This window comes from Pediculus humanus, genomic scaffold (genome assembly GCF_000006295.1).
Source record: "Pediculus humanus corporis 1103172107365 genomic scaffold, whole genome shotgun sequence".
Taxonomy (NCBI): Eukaryota; Metazoa; Arthropoda; class Insecta; order Psocodea; family Pediculidae; genus Pediculus; species Pediculus humanus.
The window spans coordinates 7,234-30,407 of NW_002986994.1; the positions used below are offsets into that span (position 1 = coordinate 7,234).

At 28.1% G+C, this 23,174-nt stretch overlaps 7 protein-coding genes across 7 annotated transcripts in view; 5 read left to right on the forward strand and 2 right to left on the reverse strand.

Annotated features, from left to right (window-relative positions):
- The window catches only part of Phum_PHUM004540 (uncharacterized protein), a gene marked incomplete at both ends in the record, with an annotated part of 4,322 nt that extends 1,014 nt beyond the window's left edge, over window positions 1-3,308 (forward strand). Inside the window, 2 exons of the mRNA XM_002422615.1 lie at window positions 859-1,585; window positions 3,143-3,308. Of these exons, the coding sequence (XP_002422660.1) occupies window positions 859-1,585; window positions 3,143-3,308 (893 nt within the window). The remainder of the gene's footprint in view (window positions 1-858; window positions 1,586-3,142) is intronic.
- Window positions 3,309-4,394: 1,086 nt separating this feature from the next.
- Phum_PHUM004550 (DNA excision repair protein ERCC-1, putative) lies at window positions 4,395-5,596 on the reverse strand (the record flags this gene model as incomplete). The annotated part of the gene is made up of 5 exons (XM_002422616.1): window positions 4,395-4,502; window positions 4,671-4,865; window positions 4,943-5,128; window positions 5,213-5,410; window positions 5,501-5,596. 5 exons carry the CDS (start codon window positions 5,594-5,596, stop codon window positions 4,395-4,397), a joined length of 783 nt encoding a protein of 260 aa, XP_002422661.1.
- Window positions 5,597-6,069: 473 nt separating this feature from the next.
- Window positions 6,070-9,303, forward strand: Phum_PHUM004560 (Thyroid hormone receptor-associated protein complex 100 kDa component, putative; the record flags this gene model as incomplete). Its single annotated transcript, XM_002422617.1, has 12 exons — window positions 6,070-6,186; window positions 6,258-6,485; window positions 6,566-6,794; window positions 6,877-7,120; window positions 7,217-7,362; window positions 7,444-7,633; window positions 7,711-7,850; window positions 7,923-8,149; window positions 8,225-8,394; window positions 8,479-8,841; window positions 8,922-9,072; window positions 9,160-9,303. The coding sequence occupies 12 exons, from the start codon at window positions 6,070-6,072 to the stop codon at window positions 9,301-9,303; spliced, it is 2,349 nt and encodes a 782-aa protein (XP_002422662.1).
- Window positions 9,304-9,352: 49 nt separating this feature from the next.
- Window positions 9,353-10,005, forward strand: Phum_PHUM004570 (uncharacterized protein; the record flags this gene model as incomplete). The annotated part of the gene is made up of 3 exons (XM_002422618.1): window positions 9,353-9,517; window positions 9,613-9,771; window positions 9,853-10,005. The coding sequence occupies 3 exons, from the start codon at window positions 9,353-9,355 to the stop codon at window positions 10,003-10,005; spliced, it is 477 nt and encodes a 158-aa protein (XP_002422663.1).
- A 336-nt stretch (window positions 10,006-10,341) lies between these two features.
- Window positions 10,342-13,582, reverse strand: Phum_PHUM004580 (zinc finger protein, putative; the record flags this gene model as incomplete). Its single annotated transcript, XM_002422619.1, has 4 exons — window positions 10,342-10,704; window positions 10,787-11,024; window positions 11,128-13,071; window positions 13,137-13,582. The coding sequence occupies 4 exons, from the start codon at window positions 13,580-13,582 to the stop codon at window positions 10,342-10,344; spliced, it is 2,991 nt and encodes a 996-aa protein (XP_002422664.1).
- Window positions 13,583-19,708: 6,126 nt separating this feature from the next.
- On the forward strand, window positions 19,709-21,100 carry Phum_PHUM004590 (transmembrane protease, putative; the record flags this gene model as incomplete). The annotated part of the gene is made up of 5 exons (XM_002422620.1): window positions 19,709-19,855; window positions 19,944-20,050; window positions 20,127-20,272; window positions 20,355-20,860; window positions 20,930-21,100. The coding sequence occupies 5 exons, from the start codon at window positions 19,709-19,711 to the stop codon at window positions 21,098-21,100; spliced, it is 1,077 nt and encodes a 358-aa protein (XP_002422665.1).
- A 745-nt stretch (window positions 21,101-21,845) lies between these two features.
- Phum_PHUM004600 (vacuolar ATP synthase 21 kDa proteolipid subunit, putative) lies at window positions 21,846-22,580 on the forward strand (the record flags this gene model as incomplete). Its single annotated transcript, XM_002422621.1, has 2 exons — window positions 21,846-22,056; window positions 22,171-22,580. The coding sequence occupies 2 exons, from the start codon at window positions 21,846-21,848 to the stop codon at window positions 22,578-22,580; spliced, it is 621 nt and encodes a 206-aa protein (XP_002422666.1).
- Between the last annotated feature and the right edge of the window lie 594 nt (window positions 22,581-23,174).

Sequence of the window (23,174 nt, forward strand, 5' to 3'; positions counted from 1 at the left end):
TTTTTTTTTTATTTAAATACTAGTTTTTTTTTTTTTTTTTAAAGTTGGTTAACTTTCAAATCAACTTTTTTTTTTCTGTAATTTAAAAAAAATCGAATCTCGTTTTTTATTATCATTAACTTAGAATAATCATTTTGTTAACGCAATTTTTCGATTTTCATTTTTTTTTTTTTTTTTTATCATAGAGATTTGCAAATTCGATTAATTATAATAAACAAACAAACAAACAAACAAACAAACAACGTTTGTTTTAAAGGGAATTCCTTTCTTCGAAATCGAAAGCGTGAGAAAAAAATAAATAAATAATAATATTATTTAAAATGTCAATGCCACGCCTTCCGTAAACAAGATCATAGGTCAAAAAAATGTATAACATTTATCGTGTACGTAGACTACAACAGTTCGTTATTATTATTATTATTATTATTATTATTATTATTATTATTATTATTATTCAAAGACACGTTTTTGCATATATGCGTTAGTTACGATTGATGAAAAGTGATGAGTTTCCGTTTTAAAAACGTTTTTTTTTTTGACAATTCAATTCAGTCATTTTAAAACCTATATATATATTAAAAACAAAATGGCGGATTTGTATCAACTAACGTTTATTAATTAAATTTAAAATTATTTGAACCAGTTTTTTAGTGAAAAAACAAAACCGATTAAAAGCCCGAAGCGTTAATAATTAATTAAATTTTTAATTTCCTTAATTCGATCATTAATAATTCAATAAACAAGTCGAAATCAATTTAAAAAAAAAAAAAAAGTAACCGTTACGCCCGGCGTTACGTAATAAAAATTTTTAAAAAATTGTTTATTATTATTATTATTATTTGTTAAAAATTTTTACAGAGGATTCGAATAATCCGTCAAGACAATCGGAAAGATCTAGGTACAACAATCAGGATTATCATACGTACCTTCCGCCATCAATAATAAAAGACATATCGAACGTTTACATGCCGACGTGTAAATTAAAAAGGCGAGCATCCGTTAGTTTTCATCCGGATTCTTATAATTATTTAGAAATCGACACGTTGCCTTACAACAACAGAAAATATTCAACGGAAAAATATATAAAATTTAACGATGGGAAAACATCCGGAGACGTGGTTAAAACAAAATTAAATCGTCGTAAATCGTTTCAAGATGGCGGCGGTGGACAATGGAAAAATGATTCGGATTTTAAAATCGTTAAAATCGAACGTAGGAAATCTATGATAAATACATCACCCTATATCGATAAATTAAAACCGGAAATGACGTTGACGACGGAAGTCATACCCGAACAGGAAACGGATGAAACGGTTAATTTTAGAAAATCTATGAGTAATTTATCCGTTGACGTACCGAAAAAACCAATAAGAAAGACTGAAAAAGGTATTTTACTTAATCCGGATAATAAATGTAACAGGGTCGGATTAAACGTGTCATTTAATAACGAAGTCCTCCTTCAATCCTCTTCGGATTCTCTATCCCGATCTTCTTCCCTTGTTTACGTTTACGAAAATCCTGGGAAAAGGGAAAAAATGTTTTTACCGGAAATAACGACGAATATTTATGGGAAAAATAATTACAGGTACGTGTCACTAGAAAAAATTTTCGTTATTTTTTTTTTACATTTTTATCAACCGAAAACAAACAAACAATAATAATAATAATGATTTCCGGTTGCAAGTTTAATTCGAACGAGTTAATGCGTAGTAAAAGAAAATTAATGTTACATTATTATTATTATTTTTTGTTAATTAAAATTTAGGAGAAGAAATAGCAGAAGATAAATAAAAAAAAAGCAGAAGAAAATAAATATTTTCACTCGAAATCGTTGAAATTAAACAAAATAATTATTATTATGATTATGATGATCATTCAATTTCATCATAAATAAATTATTATGACTTTTATTTTTATTTTAATGAAATAGAAATTTAAATTGAAATAATAATGATAATAATAATAATAATAATGATAATAATGATAGTAAAAATGTCGAATCATTAATCGGCGTAGTAGTAAAAGTAAAAAATTTTTATTCATTTCAAATCATTTAAAAAAATTTTTTTTTTTTTTCGTTTTTCCAGCATCCATTTTTGTTCTCTCTCTCTCTCTCTCTCTCTCTTTCTCTCTCTCTCTCTCTCTTTCTCTCTCTCTCTCTCTCTCTCTCTTTCTCTCTCTCTCTCTCTCTTTCTCTCTCTCTCTCTCTCTCTTTCTCTCTCTCTCTGTCTCTCTCATCTCTTCCACTGTCTCTCGCTCTCTTTCTCTCCTCCTATCTTTCCCAGTCTCTCTCTCTCTTTTTCTCCCCTTGTTTTTCCCAGTCTTTCCCAATCTCTCCCTTTCTCTCTCTCTCTCTCTTTCTTACAACTCTACCTTTTCCATATTTAATATGAAATGAAATCGTTTAAATCTTTTGTTGCAAAATTTTTTATCATCATTATTATTTTTTTCTTTAAATTTCTACACGGGAAAACGTAATCACGTGAATAAAATTCGTGTTTTTCCACTTTTATTATTATTATCATCATCATCATCGTCTTTACTATTATTATTATTATTTAGTATCGATACTGATAATTTTTTAACAAAAACGAAAATGTTCATTCTTTGTAACGAATAATGAAAAACAAAAAAAAAATTTCCTTAATTAATACAATTAAAAAAAAACGCAATTCTATTTTATTTTTTTTTGTTTAAACAAATAATAATAATAATAATAAATTTACGAAAGCGATACCATTAATTTAAATATTACCAACCGTAAAAATTTTACAAAAGAAAAACAAATTTTTCTTATTGTTTATAAAAATTTAAATTATTAGCTGATGATGATGATGATGATGATTGAATGATTTTAATAAACAATAATTACATAAATCATTATTCCGTAAAAAAAAAAAACCCTAATTATTATTATTATTAATGATAATAATGATAAAAAATGGGAAAGTTAAATTTCGTTTGTGAGTTTTCCTTATCCTCTAACCACGATTTATTTTCTGGACGCCATTTTTACATTTTTTGATTCGATTTCACTTTTTCGGTTTGTTTGCGTGAAAAATTCACGAAGAGAAAATAATGAAAAAAAAAGAAATTTATCAGTATTATTATTATTAATTATTATTATTATTTTTTTAATAAGGAATAACAGATCGGAAATTCAAGATGGTTTTACAATGGATCCAATCGAACAATGTTTAAACAATGGGCCAACAGGTAGATATACTATGACTAATTATGGACATCTTAAAATTGATTATAGTTGCAGTTGGAATTATTTAGATCAAGTTATCACACAACGTCTTTAACGACCGAATTGACCGTTACAAAAAAAAACGTGGAAAAAGAAAAACTTTTACGTGGAAGGTAATAATAATAATAATAATCGGATTGTTTTGATACTTGTAAAAATATTTTTCATAATAATAAAGTTTTTTATAATTTCTTCTAATTATTATCATTATTATTATTAATTTATTTTAAACCGTGGAAAAATAAGTCGGGGAGGCGGGGGAAGGGGAGGGGGTTAAATTTTTTTATCGTAACCGTTTTTGACACGCGTAAATAAAAAAAAAAAAAAAAAAAAAAAAAAAGAAAAAAAAATTTAGAACGTTTAAATTATTTTCAATTAGGGAATAAAAAATTGGTTACAATTACTTCCACGTGATATCCACGTGTGACTTTTCTTCATTTTGACCTCTTTTCAAAACGCCCCATTTAAATTTATTAAGAAAAAAACGTTTTTTTTTTTTTTTTTATATTTTATTTTATATTATTATTATAATGGATGATGTATATATTTTGTGTAACGGTTTTTATTTTGACGGTTTTTTTTTTATTAAACTCCTACAAATTTACGAGTATTTTTTTTGTAGAGGGGGAACGGAGGGCGGGGGGCGAGGGAAATTTTTTAGGCGGTTTTTTTTATTTAAGGCGGTTGTGAGTAATTTAAAAAAATAGTTTTTGATGAGGTATAATTAGATGATGGAACAACCAACCTAAGTTATATAAGTTAAAATTTTTCAATTGTTTGCTTTATCTTTGCTTAAGAAACTGTCGGGGTTGTTTCATCACGTAAGTATATTTTTTTTTTGTATTTTAAATTTGTGATTTGTAGTATACGAATGTGTTATTTGATAAATTTGTTGCCCTGAGATGAATATTAACAAACGGGGAAAAATTTATTATTTTTAGAATAATAATAATAATAATACGGTGTTGAAATTCTGTCGTTTAAATAATTTCAAAATGAAAGTTTATTCAATGTGCTTTCTATTAATGTCAACAATATTTTTTTTGATTATTAATGTTGGAAATTCTCAAGTAGTGTCCAATTCGCAACAGGTAATTTTGTAAATTTTTCTAATTGATATTTTCTAAAAGGTGATCGAATGTCAATTTTTGTTCTTTTTGTCTCTGTAGATTATTAACAACATGAGAGATATACCACAATGGCATTGTTTAAGGTATAGAAAATTTGATTTGGTAAAACGTTGTCGACACTATCGCACAGGTTATAAAAATTAATTCAAAATATATGTGTTTATTATTATTTATTAATTTTTTTTTTATACTGTACAATTTTAAGTTTGTATAAGAATATTATTGTAATTTTTTTAATGTGAATTATGTAAATAAAATATTTATTTTTTTCTTTTCGATGGACTTACATTTAAATCTCCTTTCAAAAATGATTCATGAAGGGTTTTATATAATCTCGATGCTTTTTGTGGACCTATTCCAGGACACAACGATAAACTATTTTCTGAGGCTTTTAATATTCCTCTGAGTGTACCATAAGTTGACAACAAAATTGTCGCATCAGTCTTGTTAATTGATCGAATTGTTATCAATGCAGACATAATCTAAAAGAAAAACATAATCAAAATTATGATTTTTGGTGTTTAAAAAATTTAACATAAAATTATAGTTTGATACTCACTCTGGAATAAGGATCTGCCTCTTTTTTTTCCATTATAAGATCTGGAGGCTTATTTTGATAAATTTTATATCTTTCAATAATTTTACCAGCTTCTTCTGAACTTCTGCAAAGCATTATGGTCAAATTTGCCAAAATTGATATTCTCGTTAATGTTTTTATCGCATGATGAGGGTCTTTAATATCTACCTGGAAATAATAATAAGTAATTTTTTTACAATCTTGTAATAAGAATACCACTATATCAAATAAACTAAAATTATATCTCAATACCATTACTAGTAATACACGAAGCAGATAGTTTTTTCCTAAAATTTTTAGACGATCATGTATATAATCTGGATTAAGATTATGATATCTAACAGACAAATATAAAGCACAAGTTGTCTGACCCATAACATAATCTGCCAACATTCTGTCATCAAATTCCCAAGGTACGTGTGTGATGTATTTGAGTAGTGGATTTCCTCTCTATACGAAAAAAAAAAAAATAATCGAATTTAGAGAGCAATAAAATTAAAAATTATTTTTAATTACTTTAAATACCTGTCGGGGACTAACTAAAATAGCATTTCCACTAGCTTTGACATGTATTTGAGGTTCAGGAGGTACTTCTGCAGCTTTAGAAGAAGAAGGTTCGGGATTATCGGAGCTCATAATTATGTAAATACAAAAAAACTGTAGAATAATTAAATAAAAAGTTTAAAAAAATTAAAAGTTTTAACAGTAGTAATTTACTTTAAGTTGCAATCTAATCCCACGACAAATGATACGTCATTTGAAAGACGCCTAATGGTGTTCTATCCTGGAGCTTATAATTTGTAAACAATGATCAGGTAATATAAAATCATTTTTTAAAATAATTAACAATCAATAATAGTTTATTAATTTTTACTGGATATTTCAGTTCGTTTAATAGGATTAGTTTTTTTTTTTTTTTTAGTTTAATAAAATTTAATATTACTTCTTTAGTGATAATGTAATTTAAAATCAGTAGACCTACTAAAAATTTACATTGCCAAAATATCTAGTTTTTTGAATTAATTTAAAGTGCTACATTATTTTTAAAAAATGATTTTGTAAAATAAATAATAGTTAATAAATTTTTATATTTTTTAGTTTGTGACACAATGGTCACTATGGAGTTAAGTAAAGTCACAAGTAAAACCTCTAGCATAAAAGCTTTATTATTGAAAGCTTGGAGGGAAAGATGGACAGATTTACAATGGGGAATTCATATCAAAATGGTAATTTTATTTTTAAACCAAAATATATCTTATTTCAAAAAAATTATGTACATTTTATAACTTTTTTTAAGATTTTACCCAGAGGAGTATCTGGAGATGTGTACAATTTGGCAGATTGTATTTTGCAACAAGCTTTAATAGGTCCAGGTCCGAATCATTTAGTTTTATCTTATCTAAAACATTCTCTAAGCAGTCAATTAATTTCTTATGCTGCTTTACTTCAACATATTTCAAAGTACAATAATTTTCATAAGCCACATTGTATTGTCAGTTTATTAGAACTCTTAGAAACAAGTCAGGTAAGTTTTAATTTTATTGTAAATACTTTACTTATTACATTTAATTACAATAATAAAAATAATTTTTTCAATATTTACAGGTGGGAATGACATGTCGAGGGAAAACTGAAGAAGGAATTTTGGCAACATCTATTGCATCGACAATTTTATGGTTGCTACAATGTTATATTTATCATTTAAATAAAACATTAAATGGAAGCCAACCTTTATTTGAAGAAATTGTTGGAAAATGTGTCACTCTTCTTACTAATATGTTGTCAAGTGATTTTACAATGGCAATGCTTTATCTAGCCAAATATGAGGATACTGGTTTGTATGAAGTTTATCGTAATAAGTAAAATGTAGATAAACTTTTTAAAATTTTAATCGATTGAAATATTGTCTCTCACAGAATTTCACTCTGAAGTATTGAAAAAATGTAAAGAAATTGAACAATTTTATTCTCAAAATCCTACCTTAAGGTCTCCTTCAGCAATTGATACATGTTTACAAAAACTTCATAATATAGAGCTCAACATAAAAACGGAATGTGAACCAGTTACTTATTGTTTGCAACCTTTACTAGCAGTAGAAATTATGCTGGCTCCTGGTTGTGAAACAAATTATTTAGTTAGTAAATTAATAATGCTTCAAAAGTTAAAGGTGAGATATTTTTTACTTTAATCAAGGTATTACAAAAATAAAATTTATTATTTTTCAAAATAATTTTTTTTTTTTTTTTAGGGTTACAGTAACCCCAGATTATACTGTGATATAATGAGAGCATGTTTGATTAATTTGAACAGTGTATTAGGAACGTCAGAAGAGTCACTTTGGGGTGCATTTACCATTTTAAAACTTCCAAATATTTTTAAACAGCTTCACTGTACACTTAGGGGTAAAAAAACTTTTTTTTCAGATTTATCGATATAACTGACTTGATTAATTACATTTATTGATTATTATTTATATTTTTCAGATGATGCAACACAAAGTTATGAATATTCTCAGGATATAGTAGATTCATTTGATTTGTTACTTCAGCTTACCCCTTTATTAGATATAATGGACAGTAAATGTAATTGTAATTTTGTCGAATGTATTTTAAACGAACTGTTAAAAGTAAATTTAATTAGTAGTAAACATGTAACTTATATTAACGAAAAAAGGTGTGTACATATTTCATAATTAACAATTACAAATTTTAATATGTTTTAAGTATACATGATTGTTTTTATTTATTTAGAGAATCTATGACAAGTTGGATTCAAAAAATTCAAGACTGCAATATTTCACAGCAGCCTTTGCCAAAGGTTATAATCAGAGCCGAACCCACCCTGGCGAGGTTGTTGAGAACGCTTGATGCGGATAATATTAAAATGGTAAGTAATACAATGAATACAAATTTTCTCAAAACCATTTTTTAAATTTATTTTACGTTTTAAAATAATTAGGAAGGAGTACAAACGGTGCTTTGTCCGATTCTGGGAAAAAGTTTCGATTTGATTACTGCGGTTGCAGCAGTAGATGGAAAACTAAGAACGTTTGTAACTAAATTAATTAAATTTAATGAAACTTACAAGTACGGTCATGGGGAAGGACCCAAACAATCTCAAACTAGGGCTCTTCTTTTCGACGTCAGCTTTTTAATGTTGTGCTCCATTGTTAACATTTACGGATCTCAGGTACGTACCATTTAAAATGAACTCTTATTTAACTCACTTTAAATTACGTTAACGTTTCATCGTTTTACTTTTCAGGTTGTTTTATCCGAAGAAGGCGGTGACAGTTTTTTCGAGTTGTGGGTGAGGGAATCAATGGTGGAAAAAGGAAATCCGAAATCTCCCGAATCCATTCTTGCATTAACCGACAATTCGAAAGTCGATGCACTTTTGGCGCAGTTTAATTCAAACGAAGATTTCAAAACCAGGTAAGATTTTTGTTTTTACAAGTTAAATTTTTTTTTTTTTTATTGGCGGAAATTGATTTGAAATAAATATATACGTATTCGCAGTCAAGTTAAGTGGAATGAAATTTGCCTTAACGTACCGGCAGCTATTAAAGAAGTACTTTTGGCCTGGGAACAAGGGACTTTATCTGCCAACGACGTGAAACGAATTTTAGATTCGATGAGGTCGAAATGGTGTTGCTTACCCATATGTGCCACGGCTTGGCTTTGCAGTTACATGCAGATACTACACCAAGATGCTTTATTAAAACCGATGAACATGGTTCAACAATTTTTAGCACCTCCCTGCATCGAAGATCCAAACGAAACGTTTAAAAGCGAAAGATTCGCATTAATGAGCATGATAATCAGGCGTATGCAATATAACATCCATCCGTCGACTACGAGTAAAATATCACTTCAACACGGGTAAAATTAAATAAAATGAAATAAATATGTCGCGCACACGTGGAACCTAAACGATTTTTATTTTTTATTTTGTTTCGAAGAATTATATCCAACACGCCGATTAGTATGCAATTGGAAAAAGTTTGGAGTAAAATACACAAGCAAGGTTGGGTGAGCATCGAAGCAACTCATCAGTTTCAAAGCATGTTAAACACCGGAGGACCTCCATGGTTCGTCACAAACGTTCTTAAGGTAAATAATAAAAGTATTTGTTTAACGTTTGATTAAATTGTCACGAGGTTGACTTTTATATCATCCATAAATTCGAAATTGTTTTAGGAAATCACACAGTATAAGTACCAAGAAGATCTTAACAGAGCCGTCGATTTGGCTTTTGCATTATTTCACCTCGACATAATGAATTGTACATTATCCCTTTTGACGGAAGTTCTCCCTCAATATTTACATAACAAACTTCAGTAAGGGTTTTTTTTGTTTTTGTTAAAAGAAACCACCCTTGGTAGGAGTATTGATGATTACAAAAAAAAAATTTAATTTTATTAGATGCGAAGAACTAGTCGAGCCGCAGTTGAGCGCATTAGCGAAAATATGCGTGTATTGCATAATAGCCGTCGTGCAATCAACGTCAAAAGACCAATCGAACAAGAAAAGAAACAGGAAAGACGTGGATTGTGATGTAAGATGTGATGACAACAACAACAACAACAACCAAAGTAGTTTTTAATTGCTGTTGCGCAAGTCCAATCGTTAAACTCGTGTTTTTCTGTTTAGGACAACGATTCGTATTATCCGGCACCAAAACACATGAAATTAAATAACGAAGAACCCTCGGTCGGTTTTGGAACGAATTCTTGTTTTTCACCCTCTAGGCAACCATCCATGGCTCCGGCACTACAATCCGCTTGCAACGAATTATTTAACGCTTTCATGGTAGTTATTTATTATTATTATTATTATTATTATTATCATTATCATCATCGGTTTTTTTGAAAATGTTGATTCTCGTTTCAGCTCATATCAAACAGAAACGGTGAAATATCACAGCAAACACATTTTGTATATAAATTTTTAGAAATGTTGGTCAAATGCGGTCGAGAAAAATCCAGATTGGTTTTGCAAGGTCAACCGTTACATAATTTGGTACAAACGAATCCGACATATTGATTTTTTTTTTTTTTTTTTTTTTTTTTTAAATTCTTAATTTAAATGATTTCAATTTTTTTTATTTAAGATGCCTAATTTGGTACGTTGGTTACCCGATATGGTTAGCGTAGAATTAATTGCTGGATTATATGACGTAACAACTTCTGTTGGAAGAAGAGCAGCTGCGAGAGATCTTTGCATGTTGACTAATTTACAAGCGAAATAAATTTTAATAAAATAAATAATTTTATTTGTAAATTATTATTAATTAATAACAAAAATTTATCGATCGATCGATCGATATTATACAATCAAAAATTAAATAATAATAATAAGAATGAATTTTTTTCTTTCGTATCATTGATTCCACATCCAGTATATCATGGCACAGGGTTGATTCGTAACCGGAAGTGATTGATAACCGCCATTTGTAAATTCTTCTTCGTTTTGTATTTTCTTTAAATAATTTCCTACCACGTGATTGTCGCCACAAATCGTTGAATGATATTTTAAACTTGCGGAAACTTTAAAATTTTTCCAACATTTTGAACAAGAAAATGGTTTATCAGTCTCGTGTTTTTCTCTCACGTGTTTCCTTAAATCTTTTGTAAAATAAAATTCTTGACCGCATTCGTTGCAATTTTTCAAACGTGGAGGTGATTCGTGAATTTCCATATGTTTTAAAAGTGAATTTTTCCTTTTAAATATTTCACCGCATTCCTGAAACGGGAAAAAAATCTGCTAAAAAATCTGGAGAGAGAGAGAGAGAGAAAAGGGGCGGGGGGGGAAAGGTAAAACTTACGTCACATTTGAATTCATCAACGTTCGTCACGTCGGGATTGTGAACCTTTTTCATATGTTTTGCCAACAGGTATTTATTAGTGAGTAATTTTCCACAGAGGTTACACAAAACAGGGGATAATTTTTTTTTAACGTTTTTCCATTCGTCTGGAACTTCTTCTTCTCCATGTTCCGTTTCCAAATGTTTTTTCATACGATTTTTAAATGGAAAAATAATTCCACAAATCGGACACAAAGTACTATAAGAATTTGAACCGATCCCGTGTTTTCTTTAAAAAAAAAAATAAAAAATTAATTTTCCATGAAAAAATTAGGGGAGGGGAGGGAAGGGGGAACCGTTACCTGAACAAATGAAAATTCATTCTTTTTTGTGATTTATTTTTATAATCGCAATGTTGACAATGAATTTTTTTACTCTCCTCCTCCTCCTCCTCTTCCTCCTCCTTGTGTATTTTTAAATGTAAAAAATAATTATTTTTAATCCTGAAGGATTTTGAACATTTTTCACAAGAATATTGTTTTATCCCAGTGTGTTTTCTTACGTGTTTCGCCAAAGAGTTTAGGGTCGCGTGTTCTTGATCGCAGGTACAACACCTGTAAGGTTTCCTCGTTCCAGCATGTTCGGCAAATTCGTTCCAGTTTTTGAATAAAGATTTACAAGCGCAAGTGAATTTATTTGAATTTTCCGTGAAAATGCATTCGTGATTTTGTAATTTTTTTAACGTGGTGAAACTTTGTTCGCATTTTCCACAGGGAAAACAATGTTCGTCGGGATATTTTTTCAAGTGCGAGGATAACGTCGAAGGTGAAATAAATTTTCTATTACATTTTAAACACACGTAGGGTGAATTTCCCAAATGATAACGAATGTGAGAATTAAAATCGTCTGCTCTTTTAAAATTAACATTCGAACAAAATCTACATTTATAATTTTGTTTTCCGATGTGTTCCTCCTGATGGATTTGAACCTCGTTTAAATTAGGAAAAATTTTAAAACATTTATAACATGTATGAGAATTATTATTATCATCACCACAAGTTTTTTTTTCTTCGGCGGAAATCGTTTTTCCGAACGTTTCATCATTCGTTTCCGTCGTCGCCATGTTTTCTTCTTCTTCTTTGACAGATACCTCACCGCCATTTAACAATTCTTTCACTTCCGGTGCCACGGTCACATTCGCCAAATCCACGCAAATATGTTTTTCGATCATGGATTCTTTTGTAAATAATTTTCCGCATTTCTCACATGGAAAAGAATGAGGACCGGGAAAATTTTTGTTGTGTTTTCGAAATGCGGAATCCGTGTGAAAAGTTCTCGGACATCTCAAACATTTAAAATATTTTATTTTCGAATGAGTACCTTCGTGTTCTAACAAATGAGTTTTTTTTATGAATTTTTTCTTGCATTCTCTACACGAGTACCTTTTCTCACCCGTGTGGGTAGCCAAATGATATTTTAATCCATCGCTGCTGGAAAATGATCTCGGACATATGGAACACGAATGGAGTCCGTATTTCACCGGAATTTCGTGTTCTTTTAAATGTTCGTTAAAAAGATTTTTCACCGGAAATGATTTTTTACAAACTTGACAAATAAATTCGTTATTATTATCAATTGGAAAAATAAAATCGTCACAGTCGTCATCATTTTCTTTTTTATTTCTTTTATTTTTTTTTAATTCGACATTGGAATGAATTTTATTTTTATGATATTCGTAACCTTCCAAACTCACAAAACTTTTATCGCATGAAAAACATTTGAAATCGTTAAAATTTTCCCCGCTTTCGTTTCCGTTTTTCGGTTCTTCTTCCGGTTTAACCATTTCCGTACAATTTTCGACGTGATGTTTTTGTAAATTTTCACGTTGGTAAAAAATTTTACAACATTTCGTGCATATGAAAATCGTTTTGGACTTTTTATCGTTTTCGTTTTCGTAAATGAAAATTCTTAAAATGATTTCCCCCGCTTTCATAGCATTCATCGTAACTTTAGAATGTTTTAATTTTAAATGTCGGATGAAATTTTCAATTCGGTGAAAATTCATTTTGCAAAATTCACACGGAAACCAATGTTCCTCGGAAAATGTTTTCTTATGACGACACAAACTTTTTTCGCAGGAAAAATTTTTACCGCATCCATCGCATTTCCATTTTTTTCCCCCCAAATGATGATCGGATTGGATGTGAGAATTTAATTGATCGATGTCGGAAAATTTTTTTTCAAAGGATTTTCTTCTTCGTTTTTCCGTACGATTTTCACCGGAATTTTCCAAAAGTTCGATTGACCTGCAACAAAAAAAAAAAAAACCACTCAAAATCTAATTTTTTTCTTTTAAATTCAATTCACTTACGATCTTTCTCCTTCTTCTTCTTCTTCCACGTTCGTCATTACGTCATCATTCATCGCATGTTCGGTCTTGATATGTTTTTGTAAATTTTTATTACTTTTCAATTGTTTTCCACATTTTTCACACCGGAAACGTTGACATTCGTTTTCCAACAAATGATTTTTTAATAACGACCCCTCGTCGAATGTTTTCAAACAAATTTTACAGGAGACATTTTTTTTCTTATTTATCGATTTATTATTGTTTTCCGAATTTTCCACGTCATTTTCTTCTTCTCCTCGTTTTTTACCAATAACCTTTTTCAAATTTATCGATTTCTTCTTCCGTGATTTCCATTCGAAACGATCATCATCATCATCATCATTTTTCAATTCGTTAAATTTTATTTTTTCCAAATTTTCCGATCCTTTTTCCTCATCATCATTTATTCCTTTTCCATCGTGCATCATAACCATTCTAAACATTATTACAAAAGTTTATAAATAATGAAAAAAAAAAAAAAAGGGAAATAAGAAAAGACAAGAAAAAGTGTCAAGTGTGGTGAAAGTATATTAAGGGTTTAGAAAGGGAAAAAAAATAAAAATAATTTATGGTAAAATAAAAAAAATAAATAAAATAAAAAAAACCAATGTGGCGTCGGCCAAAGGCAATTTTCTTCATAACTATTATCATTATTATTATTATTATTATTATTTTTAACATCGTTTAAAAATAAATAAATTTTTTTTTTTGCTTTTTGTCCATTCATAATTCAATATTAAAATAAATAATTATTTAAAAAAAAAAAAAAAAAGCGAATTTAAATACTCGTTTGATTGTCTTTTCTTTTTTTTTTTTATTCTTTTTTATTTGTCACTTATTATTATTATTATTATTATTATTATTATTATTTTGCAAACAAAACAACTTTTCTTCTTCTTCTTAAGTTTTTGTAAAAAATATTTTAAGTGAAAATTTAGGATAATTTTATTCCCCTTTTATAAAATTATTCATAAAAAAAAATTTATTAATTGCAAATTCATATAAAATATACAAGTATGTTTATTTATTTATGTATACATATTAACATCAAATGATGATGATGATGATAAATATTATAATTTTGACGTCGATCATAATAATAATAAACGAATTTCTTTTCGTAAACCGGTACAATTTACTTGTTTTTTTTTTTTTTTGCGAAAAAAAATGTATGTATGTAAAAAATAAAATAAAATTTATTATCATTATTATTATCATTATCATTATCATTATTATCATTTTGTGTGTGTGTGTTGTATTTTTTTTTTTTAAATTTACAACAAACGATAACAACAACAACAACAAAAAAGAAAATAAATAAACAAGAGAAGAGAATAAAATAAAATTTATGTAAATTTAAGTAAGTAAGAAAAATGGGGGGATGGAGGGGAGGGGAGGACGGAGAGCGAAGGGGGGAAATGAAAATGAAAAAAATTTCTTTCGTTCGAAGCGAGAGTATCGTGATAATAATAATAATAATAATAATAATAATGTGACGGGGGGAAAATGATAACAAATTATCACTTAGCAAATAAAAATTAAAGAAAATTTGTCGGTTTTTTTCGGAAAATTCTTTTCGTCTCTTATGGTTTCCCTCCACTTTTCCTGCCCCCCCCCCTCCGTTCGTAAATAAGAAATTTTCCTTTCAGATCCTTTTTTAAATGCTGAATTTTTATCAAATAAAATTATTAAAGTTATAAAAAATATTTAACACTCACTTTTTGACGATTTTATTGCAATTAATGTCGACCGACCGACCAACTAAAAAATTTTTTTTTCGAATGATTTCCTACCAATGGGGACCTTATTCGACACGAAGATCCTTGATAAGGAAAAATTCAGGTACAAAATGACTTTTGACTCATTCGGGATTAGGTATTTTATCGTAAATACCATCGAAAGATTAATCGAAAAAATTCTGTTTTCATTTCAAATAAATAATAAATAAATCTCTAAACATAAACGAAGAAAGCGTTGAAGGGGGATGGGGAGGGAGAGGGAAAGGGAGGGGAGGAGGAGAAGGAGAGGGGGTGGAAAAAAGAACCACGATTTGAAAAACTCCCACGCTAATAAGAGAACATTATGGGATTAGTTTACAATGTTTATCTTATGAGAAACGTTTTAAACGTCATCGAAATTTTTTTTTTTTTTACAATTTACACCGAAACTTTAATAAATTTAAATTATCTTAAATAATAATAATAATAATAATGATAATACAAAAGGTTTTATCACAACTGACGAAAAGAAAACTTTTCCATCACGTTTTATTCGAGTAAATTTTTTTTTTTTTTTTTTTTTTGTGAAAATCACGATTTTTGATAATCCATCCGGTTTTTTTATTTTTTATTTTTAGTTTAAATAATCAGAGACATTTTTAAACAGGAAAAAATAATAAAATGATAATAATAATAATAATAATAATAAGTTGAAATTCTTGTAAATTTCCAGAGGTGAACAACTAACTACATTTTAACTAAATGTCAAATTTTTCTTTTTTTTTCTTGGTATGTCTCTAATAAAAAAAATCAACGACGTGAAGGGGAAACGACGACGAATCGCCATTTTTAAATTTTTTGCCTTATCAATATTATTATCATCGTTACCTATAATACTACTACTCTCGTTCTCTTTTATTATTATTATTAATTTCACTTTCATTCACGACTATACCTGGTTTCGTTTGAATATCCTTTTCGACAGGAATAAAAATTATTATTATTATTATTGTTTTCACTTTTGAACACGTCAAGCTTTTCGGAATTTTTTAAAACATTTGTTCCGGGTTTCTACCTGATTCCTTAGGGATAAATGCTCAAATTTCGGTGGTGCTATTAATAATATTTTCCGAAGAGTGGGGGCCGTCCCACATAGTGCGATTTCCTGGATGGTTTCTTCTTTTAGGTTCTTCAGAATATTCTTTGAATTTCCTTTTATTGAATGTGGTGGCATGACTCCCTGTGCTGCTCCCACGATGACCAGAATCGTTTCTGTTACTTTACTCCCCACATCCTGGATATTTCAGCCTTTTGCTCGCTTCTTTGGCTGTTTTTTTCCACCGGTACGGATACTTCAATTACCGTACCCACCATTATTTCCACATTATGCTTCTCAGGATGATATCCGGTTTATTCGCTGGCACAGTTCTGTCAGTGTGGATTTGTTGATTGTACAGAACCATGCATGGACCCCCTATTCCTTGACTAGTCCATCCAATCCATATTCTCGACAAATATTCCAATGGAGATATCGACAAGTTTTATTGTACCTCTCCAGATATCTCCAGATTTTGTTTTTATTATTATTATCATCACGACTACCACCAACAATCCTTTGTCGTCAAATTGAACAATTATTTCCTTTGAGACATCCGACACGTTAACCTAACATCTTTTATTATTATTATTATTATTTACTAATTAAATTTACCACGATTAACAGAAAAAATAAATAAAAAAATTATTTATTGGAATTTTAATTCATTTTTAAGTTATGCCGAGTAGTAGTAGTCGTGGTAGTAGTGGTAGCAGTAGTAGTAGTTGTAGTAGTTTTTAGATCGATTTCTAAAATTTTTTTTTTTTTTTTTTTTTTTAATGACCCGACATTTTTTTTTTTTTTTTTTTAATTATGGAACTCTTTTTCGCAAGAGAATTCAAACGAGAAAGTTTATATATAAATATGGGGGTTTGTACTCTAATTAGAAAATATTTAAGTCGATAAATACTAAATACGGTCATTAAAAAAAAAAAAAAAATATTATTAATAATAATAATGATAATGATAATTGATAACCGAAATATATATATATATTTTTTTTTCCTTCTAGAACTATTCGAAAACACCGCAAAATGTATAAAAAAAAAACATTCATTATTTCTATCACGGTTTTCCCTTTCATTTGTTTATTATTATTATTATTTTAAATTGAAATTCTTTTTACGATTGTAAAAGAAAAAAAAAGAAAGAAAAAGTGTTTTTTTCGAAAATTTTCGCTTCGTCCCGAATAATTAAAATCAAACGACGAAAGAGAGAGAGAAAGAGAGAGAGGGAGAGAGAGAGAGAGAGAGAGAGGGAGAGAGAGAGTGAGAGAGGGAGAGAGAGAGAGAGAGAGAGGGAGAGAGAGAGAGAGAGAGAGAGAGAGAGGGAGAGAGAGAGAGAGAGAGAGACTACCTTAAAAAGTAAAATTTAAATTTCACTTAAAATTTGACAACTGGGTCGCCATACCGGGAATGAAAATATTTTTAACGTTATCATAAACCCTTTCGCGAATGATAACAAACTTTTTTTCTTTTTTTTTTTATCACCGCCATTAAGCAAAATAAATAAAAAAAAAAAAAAGGAACAAATCATTTCAAATATTTTTAATTTTTTTAACTTGAGTCAATTAAATTATCATCATCATCATCATCATTATTACTGCCACTTACGTTGGTCATTCATTGTACATTTTCTATTTTCCCCATAATAATAATTTAAATTCACTTTCGTTTATTATTATTATTATTATTATTATTATTATCATCGATATTGAAAATAATACTTTTCTTATTGAAAAAAAAAAATACAAACGACAAACGACAAACATCCTTAGGGGATTTCAATTAGAAAAATCATCGAACCGAATCATTATCATCATCATCATCATCATCATCATCATCATCATTATTATTATCATGATCATTGTCATGGTCGTAGGCATGACAATTTACACCATTTCGACTCATTTCGATTTTAAAAAAAACTTTTTTTTTTTTTTTTTAAACAAGCAAAAGTTTTTATCATTATTATTAACGTAACATAAAAATAGTAATGATAATAATAATAATAATAATAAAATCGCATTATTTTCAATGATGCAGCAAATAATAATAATAATAATTTTTTTTTTTTGAGTTTTTGTTTATTTTACGCGGATTTATCGATTCGAGAGAAAACGCCGCGTAAAAAATAAAAATAAAATCATTCTAACCTCTTTTTTTTCTTTTTTTTTCTTCTTCTTTTCCTTTGGCAAATTTTTTTTTTCTTTTAACCGTTTTTTTGTTTAAACTTTAAAATTATTTATTGTTTGTTTATTTTTCACCATCTTCTTGTTGTAAACTGCAAAACAGAAAAAAACTCTCACTCTTAAATTTAATTTTTACGTATACATACATTTTGTATATTAAGATGGCGTCATTTATTTAATCGAAAATTTATTTTAAAATAATAATTATAATTATAATGACACAGTGATGACGCGTTACAATACGGTAGTAATAATGATAATAATAATGATAAATTCCAACAAAAAAAAAAACTTTCACAATAAATAATAATAATAATAATAATAAATAACTAATTTATAATTTGAAAAAATGACTTAATGCCTAGTAAAAGTTTACACATAACAAACGAACGTTTTTTATATTGTGAATATTATTACAACCGCGTTAACAACAACAACAACAACAAAATAAACATTGAAAAGTTTGTTTTCATTTCACTTTCATTTACTAACAACAACAACAACAACCGACCAACAACCGTCCAACAACCGTCCGTTCTTCAGTTTATTTTTTATTTTCAATAAGTTAACATCACATAATAAGTTTTCTTTTTTTTTTCGTCGTTTTTTGTTTTTAAATTTTTTTCTTTTTTTTTAAAAAAGTGTTAAAGGATATATTAATGGAAGAGAATATTAAATTTTGTTTAAAAAAAAAAAATGGCGGCATCGTTATGGTAAGTGAAGGATTTTATGTGATATCGATTATTATGTGATGTCGTGGTTCGCGGAAACCGCGTTTGGCGGCTTTTTTTAAAAATAACCGAAATCGAACGTTCGTTTTCAAAACGCGCGGTAATTATCGATCACTACCTTTAGTCGTACACGTGAACGCAAACGAACGAACGTGGCATTAGGGGTGTTAAAATTTTCAAAATAAGTTTAATTAACGAAAATATATAATCGATTGGAATCAATAATGGGAGAATTTGATTTTATTTATTTATTTTAATAATAAATTACGTGAAGAAAACAAATTTCGTGGATTTACGCGGGAAAATTTGTTTGTTTTTTACGAAAATCCACATAGAAAAAAAAAATGTTATCATGTTTCTTAACGATTTAATTAATTTCACTTTTTTTTTTTTTTTAACGGTAATTTTACAGAAGATTCATTAAATTCAATGGAGTGATTAAATTATATTTAATTAACCGGCTCGTTAGTAGTTAATTAGAAAATCAATTTTTGTTATTTACCGGAATGGAACATTAAATGGCAGTTTTTAGGGTTACTTTTTTAGCTTATTCCTTAGCCATTTTGACGATTTCATCGCCGACTCCGACCAGTAGTAATAATAATAATAATAATAAAGGTAAATGTGATTATAATCTATCATTAACTTTTTTTTTGTGTTGACATTTTTCCGTTTGCAAATGTCTCTAACATGTTCTTTAACTGATATCCAAATTAAAATCAGACATTTTTAATCCAATCTGATTATTATCGTTCTATTTAACCAAATATAGAAAGCATGAATGAATTGTTTTGAATTTTTTTTATTAACGCCAGGGAATGTTTTTTTTTCTGTGTGTGTGTGCGCGTGTTTTAGATTGTGGAAGAAGTTTTGTGGGACATCGTCAACCTAGAAATTGGACCGAATTATACGAGGGAAGAATAATTAACGGAAAAAAAAGTTTAAAAGGAGCTTGGCCGTGGCAGGTATGATTAAAATTATACCTTATTATATATATTTAAATAAAAACTAATAAAATTAAAAAAAATAATTTCATGTGAAAATTTCAATTAGGTGTCGTTGCAACTACTTCATCCTAAATTTGGCCTAATTGGACACTGGTGTGGGGCTGTTTTGATTCGACCATTGTGGATAATTACAGCAGCTCATTGCATACACAAGTAAAATATTAAAATAAATTGTACTAAATGTTTTATCCTTCTTTATACAATAATTTTTTTACATTATTCCTTACAGCGATTTTTTCAATTTACCTTTGGCAACGCTTTGGACAGCTGTTTTAGGTGACTGGGATAGAAATGTAGAAGAAAATACAGAAATACGAGTACCCATCGATAGAATTATCGTACATGAAAAATTCAACAATTATCAAAACGATATCGGTACCTGAAATAATCGTATGATACCTTTTTTAAAGAAATAAAGTAAAATATAATGAATTTTTTAAAAAAATACTTTTTACAGCAATTATGAAATTATCAAAAGCCGTAGAAATAAGAGCCGTGTGTTTGCCTGAAGAACCAAAGAAATATAAACCACATTTTGACAAATTTAATACGACCAATAGTAAAAAAAACAAACTAACCAGTAATTCATCAATTAACCATAGGAAAGGGAGAAAAATTGAATATGGGGAAACAAGATCGAACAATACCAATGGAAAAAGTTCTCATAACAACAATTTGCAATACCTGAAAGCTCAAATTAAAAAAATATCTGAAAAATACATAAGCACTAGAAAACCATCAAAATCTGATAATTATAGTTACCAAATCAAAAGTCCTACAAAATGTATAGCAACTGGATGGGGAAGATTTAAAACACAAGGACCGATAACATCGACTCTTTTACAAGCTACTGTACCCTTGCATGATAATTCATTGTGCCAAGCAAAATATGGTGATAGTGTACCTATCAGAACAGGACATTTGTGTGCTGGTCGTTTGGATGGGACAACAGGAACATGTGTTGTAAGTAATTAAAAAGATATTTTACATAGTGAGACATTTTATCAAATTACTATAATTAAAATATTTTAGGGTGATTCGGGTGGACCACTTCAATGTAGTTTAAAAGATGGTCGTTGGGTATTAGCTGGCATAACATCATTTGGTAGTGGATGTGCTCAACCGGGATATCCAGATGTATACACAAGATTAGCTTTTTATGTACCTTGGATAAATAAACAAATAAACAAATATAGGGAATGATCTGCTTAAAAATTATACCCTTTTATTAAAAAAAAAAAAATTTAGGTCATGTCTTGTTATTAAATTTAAAAAAAAAAATTTTAAACCAATTATTTACTTATAAATTATTATTATTTATTTTTGTTAATTTATTAATTTATTATATTTATTTTACTATTTTTTTTTTTTTAAATATACAACAATTTATTTATCATTATGTTTAAAATTGACAGAAAATTTTTTAACTTTCTAAATTCGTCTTACGTAATTTTATTTCAGTTAATAAAAATGATAAATTTACAATTATTATACAAATATTTAAGTTTTTTTTTTTTTTATTATTAAAAAAATCTTTTTCTTGTCTATTACCGGATACTTTTAAAAATCAGTTGAAATTTATATATGTACGATTTCAAATAAAAATTGAACAAGAGATTTAACTGTGTGTAACTCTTGTGTATAATACTTCAAAATTAAAATTTTATGAAAAATAGTTTACAAGATTATAATTTTATTATTTTTAGGCGTACATTATAGAAAATAATTCGTGAATTAATATACAAGATTTATAAAATGTAGTAAACAAAATTACCTGATAAAATCAGCAGGACAAGTTATCGATGGATAGACACTATTGTGTACACTGTTGCTAGTGACACGACTTTTCCGGTTGCTCGAAGTCATATGACTTCTGCTTAAAATCAATCATCTGATGTAGAATATTTTCATTATACTTTAGTTTAGAATAGTTCATTAAAGTAAAAAAATGAGATACCTACTTACGTACACGTTTACAGGCGCTTTAAGCATAGCTGTTACTTTAATTGTTTTATTTTATCTACTTTCGGGTAAGGGAGAAGTACTTAGTATAGCCTGGTTTTTAGAAGCAACCTCCCCATATCTTTGGGCTTCTGTAGGAATCGGATTATCTGTAGCATTGTCTGTCGTGGGTGCTGCAATCGGGATTTACACCACAGGTAAATTTTAACCATATTAACTCTACGTAAAACTAAAATATTTTAATTATTGATTTATTTTTTATTTGTCCAAGTCACATAAATACATAAAAATATTTTCCGTTAATTTTTTAGGAACGAGTATAGTTGGAGGTGGAGTAAAAGCACCGAGAATAAAAACCAAAAATTTAATTTCTGTAATTTTTTGTGAAGCTGTTGCCATTTATGGACTCATCACTGCCATTGTATTGTCATCAATACTTGAAAAATTACCTGATGATCCCATGAAAGACAAAGTAAAGCAAATGAATTGGTTTGCCGGTTATGCAGTCTTCGGATCTGGTTTAACAGTGGGTATGGTAAATTTATTTTGTGGAATCGCTGTCGGCATTGTCGGATCAGGAGCAGCATTGGCAGATGCTGCAAATTCTGCACTTTTTGTTAAAATATTAATAGTAGAGATTTTTGGTAGTGCAATTGGACTTTTCGGTCTAATAGTAGGAGTTTACATGTCATCAAAAGCTAAAATGGGAGAATCAGCTTAAATATATTTAAGGTTTATTAATTGTGAACATTATTATTTAAAATAGAAGCAGTTGTTGTTTAATCTATTCATAAAATATTATAACTTCTCAGTCTAAATGTATGTTAATTTTTAATTTTTTTTTTTTTTAATTAATTTTATTCTGAAGTGGTATCACGATATCATTGAAAAAAAAAAATATTCCTTTTTATCTCACTCATACAGTAGTAGATTTCATCATAATAAATTTATTTTTTATTTAAAATAATAATAGATTTCTTTGTTTTTCACATTATATGTATGGCATTCCATTTATTTAAATTATATTATAATATTTATATATATATATATATATTTTGTATATTTATGTATTTATTTGTTTCATAGTATTTTTTAGTAATTTTGTTTTTGACAAAATATATATTGCTTTTTTTTTTTAAAATGTTTAATATCAATGAATTAATTATTTAAAATAAAAAAATAGAAATTTTATGCCTAATAAATAAATAAATATATATGTATAAATTTACCATTTAAAAAAAAGACTTTCAAATATTATTAAATATATATTTATAATGAAATGTGTCATGGTATTTTTTTCTCTTCTTCTCAAAAT